Source organism: Ailuropoda melanoleuca, chromosome 7 (genome assembly GCF_002007445.2).
Source record: "Ailuropoda melanoleuca isolate Jingjing chromosome 7, ASM200744v2, whole genome shotgun sequence".
Lineage (NCBI taxonomy): Eukaryota > Metazoa > Chordata > Mammalia > Carnivora > Ursidae > Ailuropoda > Ailuropoda melanoleuca.
In genome coordinates, this window is record NC_048224.1 from 132,353,351 (window position 1) to 132,373,897 (window position 20,547).

At 41.5% G+C, this 20,547-nt stretch overlaps 1 protein-coding gene across 3 annotated transcripts in view; it reads left to right on the top strand.

The window, feature by feature from the left end:
• Positions 1–20,547, top strand: part of LOC100472159 (DNA repair protein complementing XP-G cells) — an 87,541-nt gene that overhangs the window by 62,716 nt on the left and 4,278 nt on the right. For 2 of the 3 annotated variants that reach the window (XM_034665455.1, XM_034665453.1), the window contains 8 exons: positions 2,702–2,762; positions 5,371–5,514; positions 8,176–8,383; positions 8,805–9,896; positions 12,466–12,713; positions 15,550–15,669; positions 15,836–16,049; positions 16,814–16,958. In XM_034665455.1, the coding sequence (XP_034521346.1) occupies positions 2,702–2,762; positions 5,371–5,514; positions 8,176–8,383; positions 8,805–9,896; positions 12,466–12,713; positions 15,550–15,669; positions 15,836–16,049; positions 16,814–16,958 (2,232 nt within the window). The remainder of the gene's footprint in view (positions 1–2,701; positions 2,763–5,370; positions 5,515–8,175; positions 8,384–8,804; positions 9,897–12,465; positions 12,714–15,549; positions 15,670–15,835; positions 16,050–16,813; positions 16,959–20,547) is intronic. The other variant, XM_034665456.1, reaches the window with a different exon arrangement.

Consider the following 20,547-nt stretch of genomic DNA (forward strand, 5'->3'; position numbering starts at 1 on the left):
GTCATAGTCTGAAAACTCAGGTAAACCAAATTCTGTGGAAAAAAGTCACAGAAATGTTTTTAATATACTAATACCCTGAAACAGAATCCTGTGTCCTTTGTTTTCACAGGCTAAGAGAAGGCACAGAAAGGATTTGGCAACCACTGACTCCAGAAAAACTACGGAGAAGCTTTTGAAAACATTTTTGAAAAGACAAGCTATCAAAACTGCCTTAAAAAGCAAAAGGCAAGAGGCAAATTACATTAATTTTAAGGATTAAAAGGTTTTAACTCTCGCCTTGGATTCCTGTGGTTCCCTTTCCCTGATTTTAACTCGGCAGATAACAGATGGTGAAGTCAGAGGGATAAGTGGGCCCACTTAACCCAGTAATTGGAAGTTGTGAAAATTCCCTGTTTGGTGAGAGTCAGCTTGGATATGGAGAGAGAAAAGCCATAGTATTGTGTTGCCTGCACTTTGTACTTTTATAAGGTGGGTCTCTGTGCCTGTGGTTGAGGCCCTGGCCGAGGTGCTGGGAGCCACAGTGAGCTTCCCCTTTCTCTTGAGGCCACGCTTGCTTCCCACAGCAGCAGCCTGGGCAGGCGGGACAGCAGGAAGAAGCCTGTTACAGCCCTGTGTTTTTCTGCTTCTCACCCCTCAGCAGGGCTTGTGTAATCAGTGGGGGAGTCTTCCTCAGTCCTCTTTCCCATTACCTCTGCTTAACGTCTGTATGTGCTTTTCAGAGATGAAGACCTCCCCAGTCTTACTCAAGTTCAAAGAGGAGATGACATCTATGTTTTGCCACCTTTACAGAAGGAGGAAAAAAATAGGTAAATGTTTAACTATTTAAAAATAGTAATTGTGTATATATTCAGACAGATTTCAAACCTTTGTGTTTTTATCTACATGTAAGGCATGTGGGAATTAATGCATCTACAAATGCATTCTTGACACCTTTTAGAATGTTTCAAAGACTAAATTTTTTAGTGATTAAGTTGTCCTTGTATTTTGGTAGTTTGTGCTGGTGTGTCTCTCTTCATTCTGCAGATCTGGTGTTAGCACTGTTCGTGTGTAATCCCTGAAGATGTGGATTTTCACGTTTCCTACCCTTTGCTTATACGTGCTGTCTCTACCTGTGTCTTTTGTCTCTCACCACCACGCCACCAGTCCACACATAATGTTCTCCTTGCTAAATCCACTAGACACTTTGCAGGTGTTAGCTTACTGTACTTTTTAGCTGCACGTGACTCGGCATCTCTGCTGTCCTGCTGTCTGGGAACCTCTCCGGCCACTCCTTCTCAGGCTCCTCTCTCTGGCTCGCTGTTCACGGTCAGCTGCTTCAGAGGCTGAAGTGCAGGTGGAGGGCCCAGCATTGTGTCCCAGGGGTTCCTGAGACACCAAGTAGCTTTTGAAGCAGGCCAGTTCTGTTTCTCTTCATCAATGCCACCATCCTCCTTGCTCGAAGTACCGTAAAGGCTTCCACACTTCTTTGTCTTTGTCTTTGATCTTCCCCTTTCGCTGGAACCCCTATCCACCAAGTTCAGTCTGCTTTGTGGTGTAGAATCTGTTAAAACCCAAACCTGATAATGTCATTTCAGAGTTTGAAACACTTCCTAGCGTCTCATTTCTTTGGGATAAAACTTCAACGCCCTAATCACATGCTTCTCCAACCTCAGCAGGCCGTGTTTGTATTGTCTCCAGGCAGGCTTGCTTTTCCTTGTTTCCAGATGTTTATAGAACATAGTGTTTCTGCCTGGAACACTTGTCTCCATGAACTTTCCCCAGACCCTACAACTAGACCTCTCTCTTATTTGTGGCTAAGTCCAAGCAGTGCAATTGCCAGAGTTTCCAGGAAACTTTAGGGACCCCCCCATTGGAGAGAGGTGACTCCCCTTATTGTATCTTTAGCAGNCTCTCTGGCTCGCTGTTCACGGTCAGCTGCTTCAGAGGCTGAAGTGCAGGTGGAGGGCCCAGCATTGTGTCCCAGGGGTTCCTGAGACACCAAGTAGCTTTTGAAGCAGGCCAGTTCTGTTTCTCTTCATCAATGCCACCATCCTCCTTGCTCGAAGTACCGTAAAGGCTTCCACACTTCTTTGTCTTTGTCTTTGATCTTCCCCTTTCGCTGGAACCCCTATCCACCAAGTTCAGTCTGCTTTGTGGTGTAGAATCTGTTAAAACCCAAACCTGATAATGTCATTTCAGAGTTTGAAACACTTCCTAGCGTCTCATTTCTTTGGGATAAAACTTCAATGCCTTAATCACATGCTTCTCCAACCTCAGCAGGCCGTGTTTGTATTGTCTCCAGGCAGGCTTGCTTTTCCTTGTTTCCAGATGTTTATAGAACATAGTGTTTCTGCCTGGAACACTTGTCTCCATGAACTTTCCCCAGACCCTACAACTAGACCTCTCTCTTATTTGTGGCTAAGTCCAAGCAGTGCAATTGCCAGAGTTTCCAGGAAACTTTAGGGACCCCCCCCCATTGGAGAGAGGTGACTCCCCTTATTGTATCTTTAGCAACCCTGCTCCTCCCTTGCGATGGATGTCCTCAGATCATATTGTAATTGCTCCCTGGCACATGTCCCCTCCTGACTGTGGGAACAGTGACAGCGTGTGTCATGCTGTCTGATTCACCATTGTAGCCCCTAGAACTTGTGGCCCCTTGCCTCCAGAGATATTTTAATAATCATTAAATCATAGATACTGTAAATGTATGCTTGACTTTCAGTTCAGAAGAAGAAGATGAAAGAGAATGGCAAGAAAGAATGAGTCAAAAACAAGCATTACAGGTACTTATGTAATTTTTGAATTCAGAGTATATTCTGTTATTTGAAATGAATGACATGAAAATGAATAATGAGGTAGTATGAATTTATGGACGTTCCTGATAAAAAATAGACACATAGCTTCTTTATTGTGTGTGTGTGTTTACGTGCGTGCATATGTATAAATGTACAAATATGTAGGCACCCATACACATTTGTATGGCAGTTACCATTATGTCTGTCTGGATATCCAAAATAAGCCATCTTTCTTTCACAACCAACCAACTAAATAATAAATATAAATAGTAATACATACTTGCTTAAAAATATAGAAAACGTACCATCCATAAAAAACTTCAAGTAACATTTTGGTATAAGTCCATTCTCCTGCCCCTCTCCTTATGGTNTATTCGACAGAGAGAGAGACAGCCAGCGAGAGAGGGAACACAAGAAGGGGGAGTGGGAGAGGAAGAAGCAGGCTCATAGCAGAAGAGCCTGATGTGGGGCTCGATCCCATAACGCCAGGATCACGCCCTGAGCTGAAGGCAGAGGCTTAACCGCTGTGCCACCCAGGCGCCCCTCAAGTAACATTTTGGTATAAGTCCATTCTCCTGCCCCTCTCCTTATGGTGGGAAATATCTGTGTGTGTATTTGGGTATGTGTATGCACGTCAGGTGTGGATGTGTGCACATATATGTAAGTGTATGCCTGTGCTTCTGTTCCAATTATCCATTGCTGTGTAACTTGGTGGCTTGAAAATGGTTGTTTATTATCATGCTCTCGCTATTCTGGGGGTTGCTGAGCTCAGGGAGGCAGTCCTGTCTGCATGGCTCCCGTGTAAATGCAGGCCGACCATAGCTGGGGCTGGAGTCCCCTCCAAGGCTTCCTTACTCACGTGTCTGGTGGTTGACACTGGCTGTCGGTCAGAACACCTGCCCGTGGCTTCTCCATGTGGCCTGGGCTTGCTCACGGCGTGGCACTGTGTTCCAAGGGTAGGCGTCCCAAGAGCACGTGCCCGGCAGGAGGGACCCTGTGGCCTTTTTTAGTCAGCCTCGGATGGAGCGCAGCCTCCCTTCCTACACATTTGGTCTGTGAGAAGCCGGTCAGTGAGGCCAGCCCTTATTTAAGGGGAAGGGATTAGATGAAAAGAGGTGTCAGAGAACCTGTGGTCATGTTTTAAAACCACCACCACAGGGCGCCTGGGTGGCTCAGTCGGTAAGTGTCTGCCTTCGGCTCGGGGTGATCCCAGCGTCCTGGGATTGAGCCCTGCATCGGGCTCCCTGCTCCGCTGGGGGCCTGCTTCTTCCTCTCCCACTCCCCCTGCTTGTGTTCCCTTCCTCGCTGGCTGTCTCTGTCAAATAAATAAATAAAACCTTTAAAAAAAATAAAAAAATAAAACCACCACCACCACATATTTTAATGAATGACATTTTTTACAAATTGAGGTTGTACTGTAATATACAAGCTTTTAGAGATTTTTCAAGTTTCTTGAATAGTGGATAACATTCTTTGATTCCCAAGTTAATTGGTTTTTGTATGTTCCTATTATTTTGGTGCATACGGAGAAGGACTTTTGAGCTACAACCTCAGGATCCTTCAACTTGTAGAGGTTCTGCGTCGTCAATACAGCAAATGACCGCAGTGTTGGTGAAGACCACGAACGCTGTGGTCAGAAAGACCAGGCTCTCCTGTGCACTAGCCATGTGATCTTAGACAAATTAAGTTCTCCAAGGCTCACCCCCCTTTTTTTTGTTAAACAAAAGTAATAATTATGCCTTCCTCAGAGGGCTGATGGGAACATTAAGGTTTTCCCTTCGTATGGGGAAAGCACGGGGTGTTCTGAGCATGACTGGCCTGTCCTAAGTGCTGGCTGGTTTGCACACACACGTACAACCTACCTACCTACAGGAAAGCAAATTGTATTATTTTATTTTCTTTACTAATGAAGAGTTTTTGGTAATTAGTTAAAATTTAGAGAAGTTTTATACTTTTTCATGCCTGCAAATTTCTCACTTGTGTTCACTTTTGATTATAGGTTAAGAGCAAAACAGAAGTAATCTAATTAAGGGCATTACAGATATTTTTCAAATTCATAAGGCTCATCCCTGCCCTAGGGTCTTTGTACTTGCTGTTCCTACAGCCTGGGACGTCCTGATCAGTCTTGTTGGTATCTTTCAAGTCCCTGCTCACATGTCATTTTTTAATGAGGTCTTCTTTATCTATCAAGTAAATGTTTTCTCTCTTCCTGTTCTCCTAATGAACTCTCTCATCAGATTAACCTGCTTTATTTTCTTGTTCATTTATTTCTTTGTTTGGTTATTCTATGTCTTACTCCACCCCTAAGAGTAGGGACCTTATCTGGCATGATCTTCACAGCACCCTAGCACCTAGAACAGTGCCTGGCACATAAGGGGTGTCTGGTAAGTATTTTTTCTTCTGAGTGAATCAGTGAGTGAATGGCTGTATTCCCTAATCTGCCTATTTGCTGATGCCTATTGCAGATTATGTACGACTGTGTTTAGTCTATTGTAGATTTTGTAGAACTATTTATCGTAAGTGCAGTAAATATCAGGATAAATAGAATTAAGTGTACAAAATGTAAATTTCATGGTTACGTTTTTACTCTTTCCAGGAAGAGTTCTTTCATAATCCTCATGCCATAGATATTGAGTCTGAAGACTTCAGCAGCCTGCCTCTTGAAATAAAGCATGAAATCTTGACTGATATGAAAGAATTTACCAAGCGAAGAAGAACTTTATTTGAAGCAATGCCAGAGGTGAAATATACAACAGCACATTAATGCTTAGAATGCTCTAATGCTTAGAGCTTCAGCAAAATTTTTATTAGAAAAAAGAGGAAATTGATAAGTATTACATATAGAATCTGTTTCCAGTAAACAGCATTTGTGTCTCAGAGATTCTATGAAGCATCATATATTTATAAGTTTGAACTTATACATATTTCTTCAAAGAAGCCTTTTGACTTTCCACTTAAGACCAGGTCTTGGGGCGCCTGGGTGGCACAGCGGTTGGGTGTCTGCCTTTGGCTCAGGGCGTGATCCCGGCGTTAAGGGATCGAGCCCCACGTCAGGCTCCTGCGCTATGAGCCTGCTTCTTCCTCTCCCACTCCCCCTGCTTGTGTTCCCTCTCTCGCTGGCTCTCTATCTCTGTCGAATAAATAAATAAAATCTTTAAAAAAAAAAAAAAAGACCAGGTCTTGCGAAACCTGGGTGGCTCATTCAGTTAAGGTTCTGACTCTTGATTTCAGCTTGGGTCATGATATTGGGATTGTGGGATTGAGCTCCTGCATTAGGCTCCATGCTCAGCACGGAGACTGCTTGAGATTCTTTCTCTCCCCCTCCCCTCACTTGTGTGTTCTCTCTCTCTCAAATAAATAAGTCTGTAAAAAAATAAAATAAACACCAGGACTTATCTCCTGCTCTGTGTTCTCGTAACACTGAGTAATGTCTCTTTATGGTTCTTAGCATCCAAATGTGCCTATTTTGCTCACTTCTGTATTTTTAGCATCTTTCACATAGTATGTGTTCAGCATATGCTTAGTGGCTCAATTCTTAGGTTAGTTCATAAAAGTTATTTTAACTCATAATATACCTTGTCTGTAGAATACTAATAGTAATATGGAATCTAATCTAACTTGAAATTCCAGGTGTTTCTTCTTTGGCTGCAGGTCTAGAAATGCAGTTGGACCTTTACTTTCACTCTTCCTCTTTCTAGACAGTGGTAATAGGGAATTCAGTGGTAAATTCTTCAACTTGGAGCAGCTGCTGGTGACTTCACAGCCACAGAAACTTGGAGCAGGTGGTGTGCGGAGTTGGGGTCAAGCTTGTCTCCTGATCATGCTACAGCAGTAATTACTACTGCTTTTAGTGGGTGAATGAGCTTTGTTTTCCTTTCTATTGCTACCACCTGTTATTTCTCACATCATTCTCTCACTGTAGGACAGAATATACATTTTGCAGCAGCATTATTCCTAACGAATGGATATAGTGGGTTTTTTTGTACAAACTTTTGAACATTTCTTAATTTGGTACCAAAATATGAAAAAGGCAGGTAGGTCCTATTTCTTTCCTTATCAGTCCTTTTTTTCCCCACAAACAGTGTGAACATAGGAAAATGCTAAGATGCACAGAAATGATATAGGAAGGACAGAGGTAAATTTATTTTCATTTCATTTCATTTCAGGGGAAAAATCCAGGCTTAGGCTATGTATCAAGCACTTTATTTCTTGAGTGTGAAAGGATCTCTGGTTGGCCTTTGAGGAAATAGAAATTGGGTTATGTAAACAACATTGGGAAGGCATGGGAAGAAGGGAGATGGTCCCTAATGATTTGCTCCCTTTTGTTCTCTTCTCATCCACCAAGGAGCCTGGGATCGGTAGATGGTAGGGCAGAGGGTAGTGTGGCTATAGCCCATGGGCTACAGCCCATGGGACCTGTAATTCTGATAGGAAAGGGAGGGTCTGAGTCATCCAGGTTGGACCTTTGTATCATCTGTACATTGGGCAGATGCAATATTGAGAATAGTAATGATGGTAAGTAATAACATAATAGCAATAAAAGCAGTGTAGGGTTGGCAACCTGTTTTTGATTCCACATCTACCACTTACTAGCCTTGCAGCTCTAGGGAGGTTACTTAACCTGTTTGTCTCAGCTTCTTCATTTGTAGACTGGAGATAATGATGTATGTCTCATGGGGTGGTTGAAAATAAAATGGGATAATACACATAAAAGCTCCTAGACGAATTCCTTCACAGAAAATGCTTGATAAATGTTAACTATTATCATTAATAACTGTGACTGCTATGAATTATTAGGTGTCTTTTATGGGTCAGGGACTGTGCTGGGCACTTGCATATTTTTTTTGTAAGATTTATTTATTTATTAGAGAGTGCGCACGACAGAGCATGAGTCGGGGAAGGGGCAGAGAATCCTCAAGCAGACTCTTCCCCCTCCCACCCCCCCACCCGCGGGTGTGGAACCTGTCTAGATTTCACAACCTGTGAGGTCATGACCTGAGCTGAAACCAGGAGTTGGACACTCAGTTGACTGAGCCACCAGCCGCCCCACTTTACTTGCATATTTACTTGCATTCCAGAAGGTTGTCTGTTCATTAAGCCGTAATCAAAATGTCACAGTGCTTGGCATGCATTACTGCTTAATAAATGTTTTTTGAGTGGATGATTAAGTCACAAACAGTACCCATGATTTCTTTTCTTTTGCCTAAATCTTTTTGTTTTAAAGACTGTTTTTGCATAAGGCGGTTACAGTTTTTTCCTAGTATTCAGATTTTACTGTTATGATATGAAAATGTCACCAATGGAAAAAATCAATTGCTCTTTGTCCCTCTGTGGGGAAAGGATGGAAATGTTGGAATATTATCTGTATTTAATACAAAAACATAATTTTATTTTATTTTAGGAGTCTAATGACTTTTCACAGTATCAGCTCAAAGGCTTGCTTAAAAAAAACTACCTAAACCAACACATAGAAAATGTCCAAAAGGAAATGAATCAGCAACAGTCAGGACAAATCCAAAGACAATATGAAGATGAAGGGGGCTTTTTGAAGGAGGTAGAGTCAAGAAGAGTGGTCTCTGAAGACACTTCACATTACATCTTAATAAGAGGTATTCGGTACCATCACTTACCTGATGGTTAAAAACCAAAAATATGTTGTGTCTCTGAATTCTAGGAACTACCACCCTACTTATGTAATAATAAATATATGTAACTATTAATGGATTACCTACTATTGTACCAACTTTGCTCTTTATTTTTATTATTTCCTTAAAATTCATTTATTTATTTACTCCCAGTATAATTAATGTACAGTGTTATGTATTGGTTTCAGGTTTACAATATAATGGTTCAACAATTCTGTACATTATTCAGTGCTCATGTACAAACCCACTTTAAAATTAAATAGCAAATTAACTCTTAGTGCTGTTTAAATGAAAATTTATAACTTCATTCATGAGAACCAGGATTCTCATGTATATTGTCTCACTGTAAAACTACATAATGAGAAATGTTTTGATTTTTCTTAAGGTATTCAAGCTAAGAAAGTTGCAGAGGTGGGTTCAGAGGCTCTTCCTTCTTCCAGCGACATGCACAGCCGGTCTTTTGACACGAAGTCCTCTCCATGTGAGAACCTGAAGCCAGAGAAAGAGGCTGCTGCTGCCCCTCCTTCTCCAAGAACGTCCCTGGCCGTGCAGGCTGTCATGCGGGGAAGCAGCTCAGAGGAGGAGTGGGAGAGTGAGAATCAAAAGCAGTCGGACGTGAAGAATGCACCCGTGTCACCGCGTACTCTCTTAGCTATTCAGAAGGTTCTTGACGATGATGAAGACATGGAAGCACATGCTGGAAATGATGCGCAGACAGGAGGGTCAGGAGTGGAAACGCTGGTCGAGAACAGTTGCCGTGAAGAAGCTGCTGAAGGCCTTGAAGAGGGAGATGGAGAAGGAATGCTGCTGCCAGCAGGACCCCATCTAACCCGTGTGGACTGTGCACATGAGCCCAGCCCTGACAGCAGCAGGAGACTGGCAGACTCAGCTCTTTTGTCCCGTCCCGTCTTCTGTCCAGGCAGTGAATCTAGTGTTCCAAAAGAAGAAATGTCACTTACTCATGTGGTGAGTGAAGCCTTTCAGACAAGCGATGAGTCCTCAGTTAAGGGTGGGAAAGACCCGGTTCCTCCAGAGAGCACTGTGGTGATGCGCAGCGATGCTCCTGGGCCCCAGGGTGGGAGGCAGCTGACACCAGGACCTCCAGTGAGTTTGAGTTCTGTACCAAGGAATGAAACACACACCAAAGAGCCTGGGCTACAACCAGACCTTTGTCCATCAGGCAGCAAATGCGATTCCTCTGTTCTTTCAAGTGATGATGAAACAGAATGTGAAAAAAATCCCGTTTCTGAAATTGTTGCTACTGTCAGTTTGCAAGAAATGAGTAATACACAGAATGTCCATTCAGAGGCAATAAGTAACTTGGAAAATGCAGGATCCTTTCATTCTGAAGAGCACGACAATTTCCTGAAAACCATCCAAGAACATGAGACAGTGGTATCTGCAGACCAGGACCTAATTTCAGTTCTGAAGTCCGTGGAGCCAGTGGAAATGGACTCTGAAGAAAGTGAATCTGATGGTAGGTGCTTGTGCTCTTCCAGAGATACAGAACTTCCTGTGGGGTTTCCCATCTCCAGGAACGGAGAGAGCCTGCAGTGTAGTCTAGTTCCCACTTCGTTCAGATGACCAACTAGGAGCCCAGGAAGGTGAAATGACTTTCCCAAGGACACAAAGCTCGTTCTTTTTTGTTGTTGTTTTTAAAAGGAGGGAGTACCCTAGTTGGAAAAGGTAAAAATGAGTCTTTTCAAGTTTTTTAAACTTTTTGTTTTGGAATAATTACAAACTTAATAAAGTTGAAAGAATATTATAAAACATTCTGGTTCCTTCACCCAGTACCTCACTGGCTAGCATTTTGCCACATTTGCTTTATCATATCTCTTTATGTATATTTATATACACATACATGTTTATTATATATTTACATCTATACAGACTTCTACATGGTCGATCCTCATTATTCACAGATTTCTTATTTATGAAATTGCTTACTTACTAAAATTTATTTGTAATGCCAGAATCAATACTCAGCAGTAGTATCTTTGTGGTCATTCATGGACCTGAGTAAAGGGGCTAGAAGTTTGAATTGCCATCCTGCTCCCAGCTGAGGTTGAACAAGGTGTCACTCTGCCTTCATGTTTTAGCTGTTCCACAGAGGTGACCAGAAGGTGAATGTGGGAGAGAGCAGAGCAGTGCAGACCAAGAAGCTCTGGCTTGGTTGGCTGGATGGGGTTTGGATCCCAGTTCTGGCACCTGTTAGTGGGGCAGCTTCAGGCATGCCTCTTAACACTCCTAAACTTTGTTTTCTCTTTTGTAAGATAAATTAGAATTTACCAAGATGGGTCATTTTTAGGAATTGCACTATAAATATATTTACTCTATGAACAAGGACGTATTTGTGGATTCAGTGTTCACAGTGACTTTATAGAACATACTGCTGTGAATAACAAGAATTGTTTGTACACACACAAGCTAACTTTTTTCCTGGTATCTGTGAGTTTCTCCATTCTAAAGTTACTGTTTCTCCTTTGAAATTAGTATCTTATGGAAAGGCTGTGTAAATATGTTGTTCCTGAACAGACATTTGCCCACTCATTTTAGCCTTCATTGGTGATTTTTACCTAAGTAAATGATTACTATGATGGTTGCCAAATGGCAGTTTTCTAGTTCCATCATTCCTTATACATTTTTCAGTTTACATCCTTTTATAAGGAAGATCTTCCCCTCTTCCCCATTTACTATTTTTTTGTATCAGTGTGGATTCAAGAATTCCTACTTTATTTAGTGATTTATGATTTTATCATACTTTATGGTTGGAATGGTCCTGGCTTTGGCCAGCGGGGGCCCCCTTCAGGCTGGCTTCTGTGACTTTTGACAATTCTCCCTTATATTTTGAGCATTTCTTTACTTTCTGGTCAAGATGTTCCATATTTATCTTATACTTTCCCGGCCCTGCCCTGTCCCTGGATCCAGCCAGTTCAACAGAGAGCCCTAGTTCCTTGTAATAGAGTGTGATGTTTAGACACCAAGATCTGGACCCTGAATGTGTGCTCACTGGTTCTGGGGTGTCATTGCTCCAGGCCCTCTCAGTAACAGAACTGGGAAGTATATTTATGTGTACATACACAAACATGTGCACACACCCATCTGTACTTACTTCTCTATGAATACATATTTATGTATAAATATATAAAAAATTTTCATATATGGAAATCTATGAGTTCATACTGATACCTGCATTCCAATCCAACATCACAGATTTCATTTTAGCTTCTACTTTTGTTATACTTTTCCTTTCTAACAGTGAGAAACCTGACTCCCATTGTCCTTAATGTATTGACTTATTGCTTATTCTTTCTTAATTTATAACTATCTCCTGGTCCCATTGGTGTTCTCCTTGGTCCTGGCGTCTCCTTGGCCCCAGTCCCCACTCTGAGATCTCCAGCCCACTCTGTCCTGATTGCATCCTGAAATCCATCCCCCTTCACCTGAAGCCAAAGAAGAGAATCAAAATTTTTTAAAGCCCCCTCCACCAGAAGGAAAAGAAGAAAATAAATTTATTTTTATTTTATTTTATCTTATTTTATTTTATTCTATTAAAGACGAGACAAGACACCGGAGAGGAGGGAAGGAAGGTGGAAAAGAAGAGCTATTTCTCCTGAGTACTTATCCAGAATTCTTTCCACTAATTCACAGCTTTATTCTTTGCTATGTTCATAGTGAAATAGCATGAGAACATATAACACCTACATGACTGTTTACACCCTCTGATAATTCTCCTTTTTGAACTCTGAAACAGTATTAGTTAACTTAGCATATTTGTAAAAAGCTTATATGCAAATCTTTGAAAGCTTTGTTCATAATTTCAAAGATAGTGCCAGTTTATCTAATGGAAAAGACTTATTTTGAAGTTATAGGCATTTGTATTAAATTTATTTAAGAGTAATATATTACCCTTACATGTTTTCTAGTAAATTCAAATCTTTGCAGGGTAAAACATTTTTTCAGGATACTTTGTAATGCTGTCAATGATTTTGGGATAATTTTAATGTTTCACTTGTAAATAAAGTGACCTTGTTATTTTGGTACAGGAAGTTTCATTGAAGTACAGAGTATAATTAGTAATGATGAACTTCAGGCTGAATTACATGAAGCTTCCGAATCTCCCTCCAGACAAGATGAAGAAGAACCGATAGGAACTAGGAAGGAAGAAGCCACTGGTGACTCTGAGGGCCTCCTAACACACGACTCTGGAAGTGAGGCTTTGGACACTGAGCCACATGAAGAAGCTGAAAAAGATGCAGACAGTTCACTCAATGAATGGCAAGATATTAATTTGGTAATAATACCACATCGAGTTTTAACTTAATTGCCAAGAAAGAGCCAAGTTGAATACCTTTTGAGCTTTAAGGAGTTACTGGGTGAACATTTATTAGCTATTTATGTGCTTTTTTTTTTTTTTCCTTAAATAACTATTTTCTCATAGTTCTTGGGATTGGGAAGTCTAAGATCAAGGTGCAGGCTAATTTGGTTCCTGGTGAGAGCTCTCTGGCTTGCAGATGGCTGCCTTCTTGCCCTGTCCTCATGTGGGGGAGGGGTGGGGAGGGGTGGGGTGGGGTAGGAGGCTGGGGAAGGGGGAGAGAGGGAGAGGGTAGAAAGGGAGGGAAGGAGATATCTTTCTTTTATAAAGCTACAGTCCTATCAGATTAGGGCCCCACCCTTATGACCTCATTTAACCTTAATTACCTTCTAAAGACAACATCTCCAGATACAATCACATTTGGGGTTAGGGCTTTAACATGAACTTTGGGGGAACACGATTCAGCCCACAGCAAGAACCACATACAGTAATACCTAAAAGCATAAAATACTTATGTGTAAAGCTTACAACGTATGTGAAAGATATGTATTTCAAAACTACAAAACACTGATGATTGAAATCAGGGAAGACCTAAATAGATGTGGTTTTGGATGGAAAGCCCCAATATTATAAAGATATCAGGTCACCCCAAGCTGATCCATAGATTTCATGGAATTCCAATAAAAACCCAATGATGGGTAATTAACAAGGTGATTCTAAAATTGACTTGTAAAAGCAAGGAAGCTAGAGTAGTCAAAACAATTTTGAAAAAGAAAAAATTTGGAGGACTTACACTACCTGATATTGAGATTTACTATAAAGCTGCAGTAATTAGGAGAGTGTGATATTGGCTAAAGGATAGACACATAGATCACTGGAACAAAATAGAGTCCTGCAACAGAAGCAAACAGCAGTAATCAAGACAGTTTGCTCTTGGCATAAAGATAGACAAATAGATCGATAGAACATAATAGAAAGTACAGAAATGGATCCATGCATATATGGAGAACAAAGTTTCAACAATGCTACAAAGGCAGTTGGATGGAGAAAGGAGAGTCTTTGCAGTGGTGCTAGGAAAAAAAACAACTTTGGTACTGTGTATGATATACCAAAATCAACTCAAAACACATCGCAAATTGTAGTTGTACAGTCACTTGAAATGAGGCAATGTGAGTGTGAGTCTTCCAACTTTGTTTTTTTCGAAGTTGTTTCACTTTCATAAATCCTGTGTATTTCCATATGAGTTTTAGAATTAGCTTCTCAATTTGTATGAAAAATGCCTAACGTTTTGATGAGATTCTATTGAATATACAGATTGATTTGGGGAGAATTAAATCTTAGCAACACTCTATCTTCGGATCCGTGAACACAGGATATATCTTGATTTATTCAGATCTATTAAAATTTTCTCAGCAGTGTTTTGCAGTTTTCAGCGTGCAAATCTTATGCATTCTTTGTCAGATTTATCTCCAAGTTTTTCATATTTTCAAGGCTATAGTAATTGACATTTTTTATAATTCATAGCTCTTAGTGTAATTCACAGAGTTATACAACTATCACAATTTTAGAACATTTCCATCATCTCAAAAAAGAAGCCCTGTACCCATTAGCAGTCACTCCCTATACCTTCCTCTCCACCTCTAGGAACACTCATCTACTTTCTGTCTCTATGGATTTTTTTTTTTTTAAAGATTTTATTTATTTATTTGACAGAGAAAGAGAGACAGCCAGTGAGAGAGGGAACACAAGCAGGGGGAGTGGGAGAGGAGGAAGTGGACTTCCAGCAGGGAGCCCGATGTGGGGCTCGATCCCAGGACACTGGGATCATGCCCTGAGCCCAAGGCAGATGCTTAACGACTGAGCCACCCAGGCACCCCTCTATGGATTTTTCTTTTCTGGACATTTCATATAAATGGGATCATACAACCTGTGGCCTTTTGTTTCTGGCTCCTTTCACTTAGCAGAATTTTTTCAAAGTCCATCCATGTTGTAGCATGTGTTAGTACTTTATTTCTTTTTATTGCCAAATAGTATCCCATTGTATGGATATGTACCACATTTTATTCATTCATCATTTGATGGACATTTGGGCTGTTTACACTTTTTGGCTATGATGAATAATGCTGCTATTAACATCTATGTACAAGTTTTTGTGGGGATGGACATATATCTTCATTTCTCTTTGGTGTACACCTAGGAGTAGAATTGCTGGGTCACAGGTAGCTGTGTTTAACCTTTTGATTCCCTGTCAGGCTGTTTTCCAAAGTGGCTGCACCATTCCGACCAACAGTATATAAGGGTTCCAATTTTTCCACATTCTCGTCAATACTTAACAATATTTGTCCTTTTGATTCTAGTCATCTTAGTGAGTGGGAAGTGGTATCTCACTCTGTTTTTTTGTTTTTTGTTTTTTTTAATGTTTTATTTATTTGAGAGAGAGAAAGAGAACACAAGCAGGGGGAGCGGCAGGCAGAGGGAGAAGCAGGCTCCCCACTGAGTGGGGAGCCCAACATGGAGCTTGATCCCAGGACTCTGGGATCATGACCTGAGCCGAAGGCAGATGCTTAACAGACTGAGCCACCCAGGTGCCCCTCACTCTGTATTTTTTAAAATTCAACTTGTTTAAACTAAAGCATGGGTGATTCAGTGAGGGAACTCTAAAGATATTACAGACTTGCTCAGAAATGCAAGTGGGAAACTTCATGAGGAGGAACGCTTATTTGGTAATTTAGTCAGACTAAATGCAGACTTTTTGTAACAAATGAGTTTAATTGGGTCATTAATATAATTATCTACAGATGAAATTATTTTGTAGGAGGAGCTGGAAACTCTGGAGAACAGCCTGTTAGCGCAGCAGAATTCATTGAAAGCACAAAAACAGCAGCAAGAACGGATTGCTGCTACCGTGACAGGACAGATGTTCCTGGAAAGCCAGGTAGGTGTGCAAAGCTGGCCTCTTTTAGCGATACCTACCGCTGGTTTTACTTAATCTGATTCCCCAAGGGGATGCCTTCAATGAAATGTATGCCCACTGCTCCCATTTCTGGTCAAGACCGCGTCCCGTGTTTCCCGGGGGTCATGGCGTGTCTCTAACTCTCCAGGAACTTCTTCGCCTGTTCGGCATTCCCTATATCGAGGCTCCCATGGAAGCAGAGGCACAGTGCGCCATCCTGGATCTAACCGATCAGACTTCTGGAACAATCACTGATGATAGTGATATTTGGCTGTTTGGAGCACGGCACGTCTATAAAAACTTTTTCAATAAAAACAAGTTTGTAGAATATTACCAGTATGTGGACTTTCACAACCAACTTGGTAAGACTTCAGGGTATGAGTACTTTTTGAGATTTACCTTTAGAATTTGTATTATGAATTTTTTCCTTTCCAAGGAACTAATTTGATGTATTAATTAGGAAATGGTAGATCTCTACAAGTTTTCATGTACGTGATCTTTTGCTTCTAGAGAGGAACAGGATTTTTAAATTAGAATTAAGACATGAAAACCCTGGTCATGTTTAGGCATTTTCTGCAGTTTTAATTACCTGACCTGCTTAGATTTTGACCAGTTACCCGAGATCTCTGGAGTAAATCAAAGGTGGTAGAGAAGGGGAGGCAGGTGGAGTCACTCCTGCTGGAGTCAGGAGCCCCGTGGCCCCATGTTGGTGTTTCTGGCAGTGATTCTTCATTTTCCCAGTCACCTAACAAGTACATATTCAGTGACTCCTGTATGCCAATTCTTGTCCTTGGCCATGGGGAAACAGTGGAGAATACAAGTCTAGTAGGAGGAATGGACAATAAACATAATCCATGTAGAAAAATAAAGCTGTGAAAGAGGAGAGGATGACCTGCAGTCCCAGGAAGGGCATGTGCAGTTGTATATGGAGCTGTGGTCACGAAAGGCTTTACTAGTAGTTCACTTTTGGGCTAGGGCCTAAAGAAGAGAGGTAGTGAGTGTTGTACATACCAGGGATGAGCACGTCAGACAAAGGGCCTAGAGAGTGTAAAGCCCGGAAGGCAGAATCTTGCTTGGTGTGTTCTAATAAAAATTTAAAAAATATAAAATATTTTTACTTTTATAGGATTAGACCGGAACAAATTAATAAATTTGGCCTATTTGCTTGGAAGTGATTATACAGAAGGAATACCAACTGTAGGTTGTGTTACAGCCATGGAAATTCTCAATGAATTCCCTGGACATGGCCTGGAACCTCTCCTAAAATTCTCGTAAGTTCTTTCTTAATTTCTTTAATTCAAATGTTTATGTAAATACCCAATTTAGGGTGCCTGGGTGGCATGGTTGGTTAAGCGTCCGACTCTTGGTTTTGACTCAGGTCATGGTCTCGGGGTTGTGGGATCAAGTCTGCGTTGGGCTTTGCACTCAGTGCTCAGCATGGAGTCTCCTTGGGATTCTCCTCTCCCTCTGCTCCTCTCCCCTGCATGGGCATGCACATGCTCTCTCTTGCTCTCTGTCTCTCTCAAATCAACAAATAAATCTTAAAAAAAAAAAAACCCAGTTTAACAAACAGAACTATTATTTGCATCATGAACTGTCACAAATCACCGGAATTGGTTGGTTACCAAATCTGTTTTCCTTTTTCTAGACTTCAGTGAAATCAGAGACAATTTTTTTAGAGGCACCAGGCTTATCCCAGTTCAAGGGGGTACATAGCCAGCTCTGTGGGATTTCATAGGCAAACAGAAATTCCCTTTACATTCATTCAAATATTGACTGAGTTGCTGCTGTGAGTCAGACACCTTGCTAGGCTGGGGTAGGAAAGTTGACTAAGCCGTAGGCTGAGCTCTCAAGGAGCTCCACGCTCTTGGGGAGACAGAGAAGCAAACAGGTCCCTGTACTTCCATGTGTCGAGTGGTCTGAGAGAGGGGCCAGTGGGGACATGGGAATAGAATGTTGAGAATTTTACCCGGGCCCTGCTCTCCAGTTTCTTGCTGCGTGTACTCTGATGTGTTTGGTGGTGGTGATGCATTCCACCCAGAACCCACTGTTGTGCCACCCTTGGGGTACACGTCAGTTATGGAGATTGCGACAGTGGTTTTTAGGAGGATGTCTGTGAAAGGAGTTCTTTCTTAAGGTTGGTCCTCGATGGCATTTAAAAAAGTTGGAGTGTAAGTCACATATCATACATTTTGTAGTTCAGCAGCTTTTAGTTTATTCACAAGGTTGTGATGGCATTTTCTAACTTGTCATGAAATACTATTTGGTAGTAGTTGATTTAATGATTGTTTGGAGTTCTTTCCAGTTTTATCTCCTGTGTCTGAAAAATTCTCATGTTCTGGTCTAAGAATCTGTGATTAAAATTAAAACTTAAATGCAGAAGTGGTTTTAATGTTTGCTGTTCTCTAGTTGTAGCACACATACCAATGTGTTTATTTTATGCTTTCTTTATCTCTCTCCTCATGATTTTCATATTATTGAGGAAATAATATACTGGCACTAAGTTATTGGGTAGCTCATCGATCATGGTATTTAAATAACTTAAAAAACTACAAATAACTTTATTGTACAAATAATAATAGAAAAATTATGAAATATGAATTAAAAAGATGGTTACAGTTAACATTTTGGTTTTTATAATTTTAGACTTTTCTATGCACAGTTACTCATACATTATATATACATAAACATATATATACACGTGTACTCATACAAGTGTGTATTGTTTCTTTTTATAAGAATGGGACGATGCCATATACTTTTTATGTTACCTGTAACTCATTTGGCGATAGAACAAGGCATACTATCAACAGTGTATAGATGAGTAACAGTTCTTAATGACTCCATAGTAGTCTTTGATGTATCATGATTAATCACATGCCTATTGTTATTTCTATTTTTTTAAAGTCTGAACAAACGTGATTTGAGTGTCTTCAGAGACATATCTTTGGGTTCTTATCTGGTTATTATTTTAGGATAAGTAAAAATGGTATTTAGATTTTCAATTTGATATCCTAAGTTTTTTTATTTGTTGAAAATTTGCATTTCTGATGGAGTGAATGCCTGTTTATGCCATATATCAGTTTTTGCTCATTTGTCGTTAGTTGAGTGGTTTACATTTTAGCCTTTTCTGCACTGGTTGTCCAGCTGGTGGATGGCAGATAGGAGCAGCCGGAGCCGTGCCTGGCTCAGACTGTGAAGACAGATGCAGAGTTAGAGAGCGGGAAGAGAGGTGGAGGAACAGTGAAGTTGAGAATGTTGCCTTGCTTTCTTTTCCACTTTTCCTTTCCCCTAACCAGACTCTGGCTTGTCACCCCCCCTTTAAGGTGGAGCTACTGTGGGTCTGCCCACTGAATTCAGCCCACCTGCGTTTGGTTAGGTCTACACAGTGTGCTCTTCTATGGAGCCTTCATTGTGAATTGGCTACCAACATTTATTTATTTATTTATTTATTTATTTTTAAAGATTTTATTTATTTGACAGAGATAGAGACAGCCAGCGAGAGAGGGAACACAAACAGGGGGGGTGGGAGAGGAAGAAGCAGGCTCATAGCGCAGGAGCCTGACGTGGGGCTCGATCCCATAACGCCGGGATCACGCCCTGAGCCGAAGGCAGATGCTTAACCGCTGTGCCACCCAGGCGCCCCTGGCTACCAACATTTAAATTAGGGGAGATTTCACAGAACATTTTGGGTTCTCTTGGGGAAATATGAGATCTGAAAACAATGGGCCCAACTGCCCTGAAAGAGCAGGGACAGAGAACACAGTCACCCCACCTATCTGGTGGGGGCACAGATCTTCAGTCTCAGCACAGTCGCTCCCATGCCCTGTCCTGTCCCCCACAGCTCAGCAGATTGGCAGGGGCCATCTTTCATCTTTATGTCAGTGCCCGGCCCTCCTACTTTAAGGAGGGGGAGATTCTTTCAGCGTCTGCATGTTGTGCTGATCGTCCTAGCTGACAATCCGGATTGCTTATCTCAAAGACGAACATTCAGAAGAGAGTAGGCGAGAATCCCTGGTGTTGTCTTTGGTGCTACAGTGAAGACCGCAGTTATTCTTTTGTGGTGCTAGGTGGCACTCCTGCACTGGTGAGGGGAGACTCTGGCGGAGAGCAAACCGGAGTCTGGTCTGACACCAGCAAGTATGTGAAATAGCGCAGCACGAGAGAGGGTTTTGTTCTTTTTAACGTTTCAATGGATGTGTAGATTGGTGAGGGTTTTCTTTGTTTTTAACTTTATGCCATTCATATTTCCTACTTATATAACTTTTTCTGGTCATCTCTTGCCACATTATAAAATACTTCAAACCTCAGTGGCTTCAGTCACTGATTTTGCCCGTGAATCCGCAGTTTGGTGAGGCTGCGTGGGTATGTGTGTGTCGGGGGAAGCTCATCTGGGCTAGAGGGTCCACGGGTGATGGAGCCATTTGTCTGGCTAGTAGTGCTGACGTCAGCCAGGAGCCCAGCCAGAACTGTGGGCCGGGGCCTCGGACCCCTCCATCTGGACCTTCTTAGCAGCTGGAGCTTCCTCACAGAACGTCAGCTGCTTCCGAGGCAGATATTCGAAGGGTCCAGATGTGGAAATGGCAGGCTCTGAAGACCTGGTACAGAGCTCACGTGGCTCAAGGGAGGGGACATGGGCCCCCCTTCTGGATGGGAGCAGAAGCAAAGAATGTGCGGCTGTCTTTGACTTGCCATAGTAATTTCTACTCACAATGACAAAACTGAAAAAGGAATAAAATATAAAGAAGAAAATGAACAGCTCTTTCCTTGCTTAGAACATTGCCTAACACAGTGAAATAATAGTTGTCATTGCTTTTATTATTTTAAATTGCCTTGTCTATGTTTTTTTTCTTCGTGTAT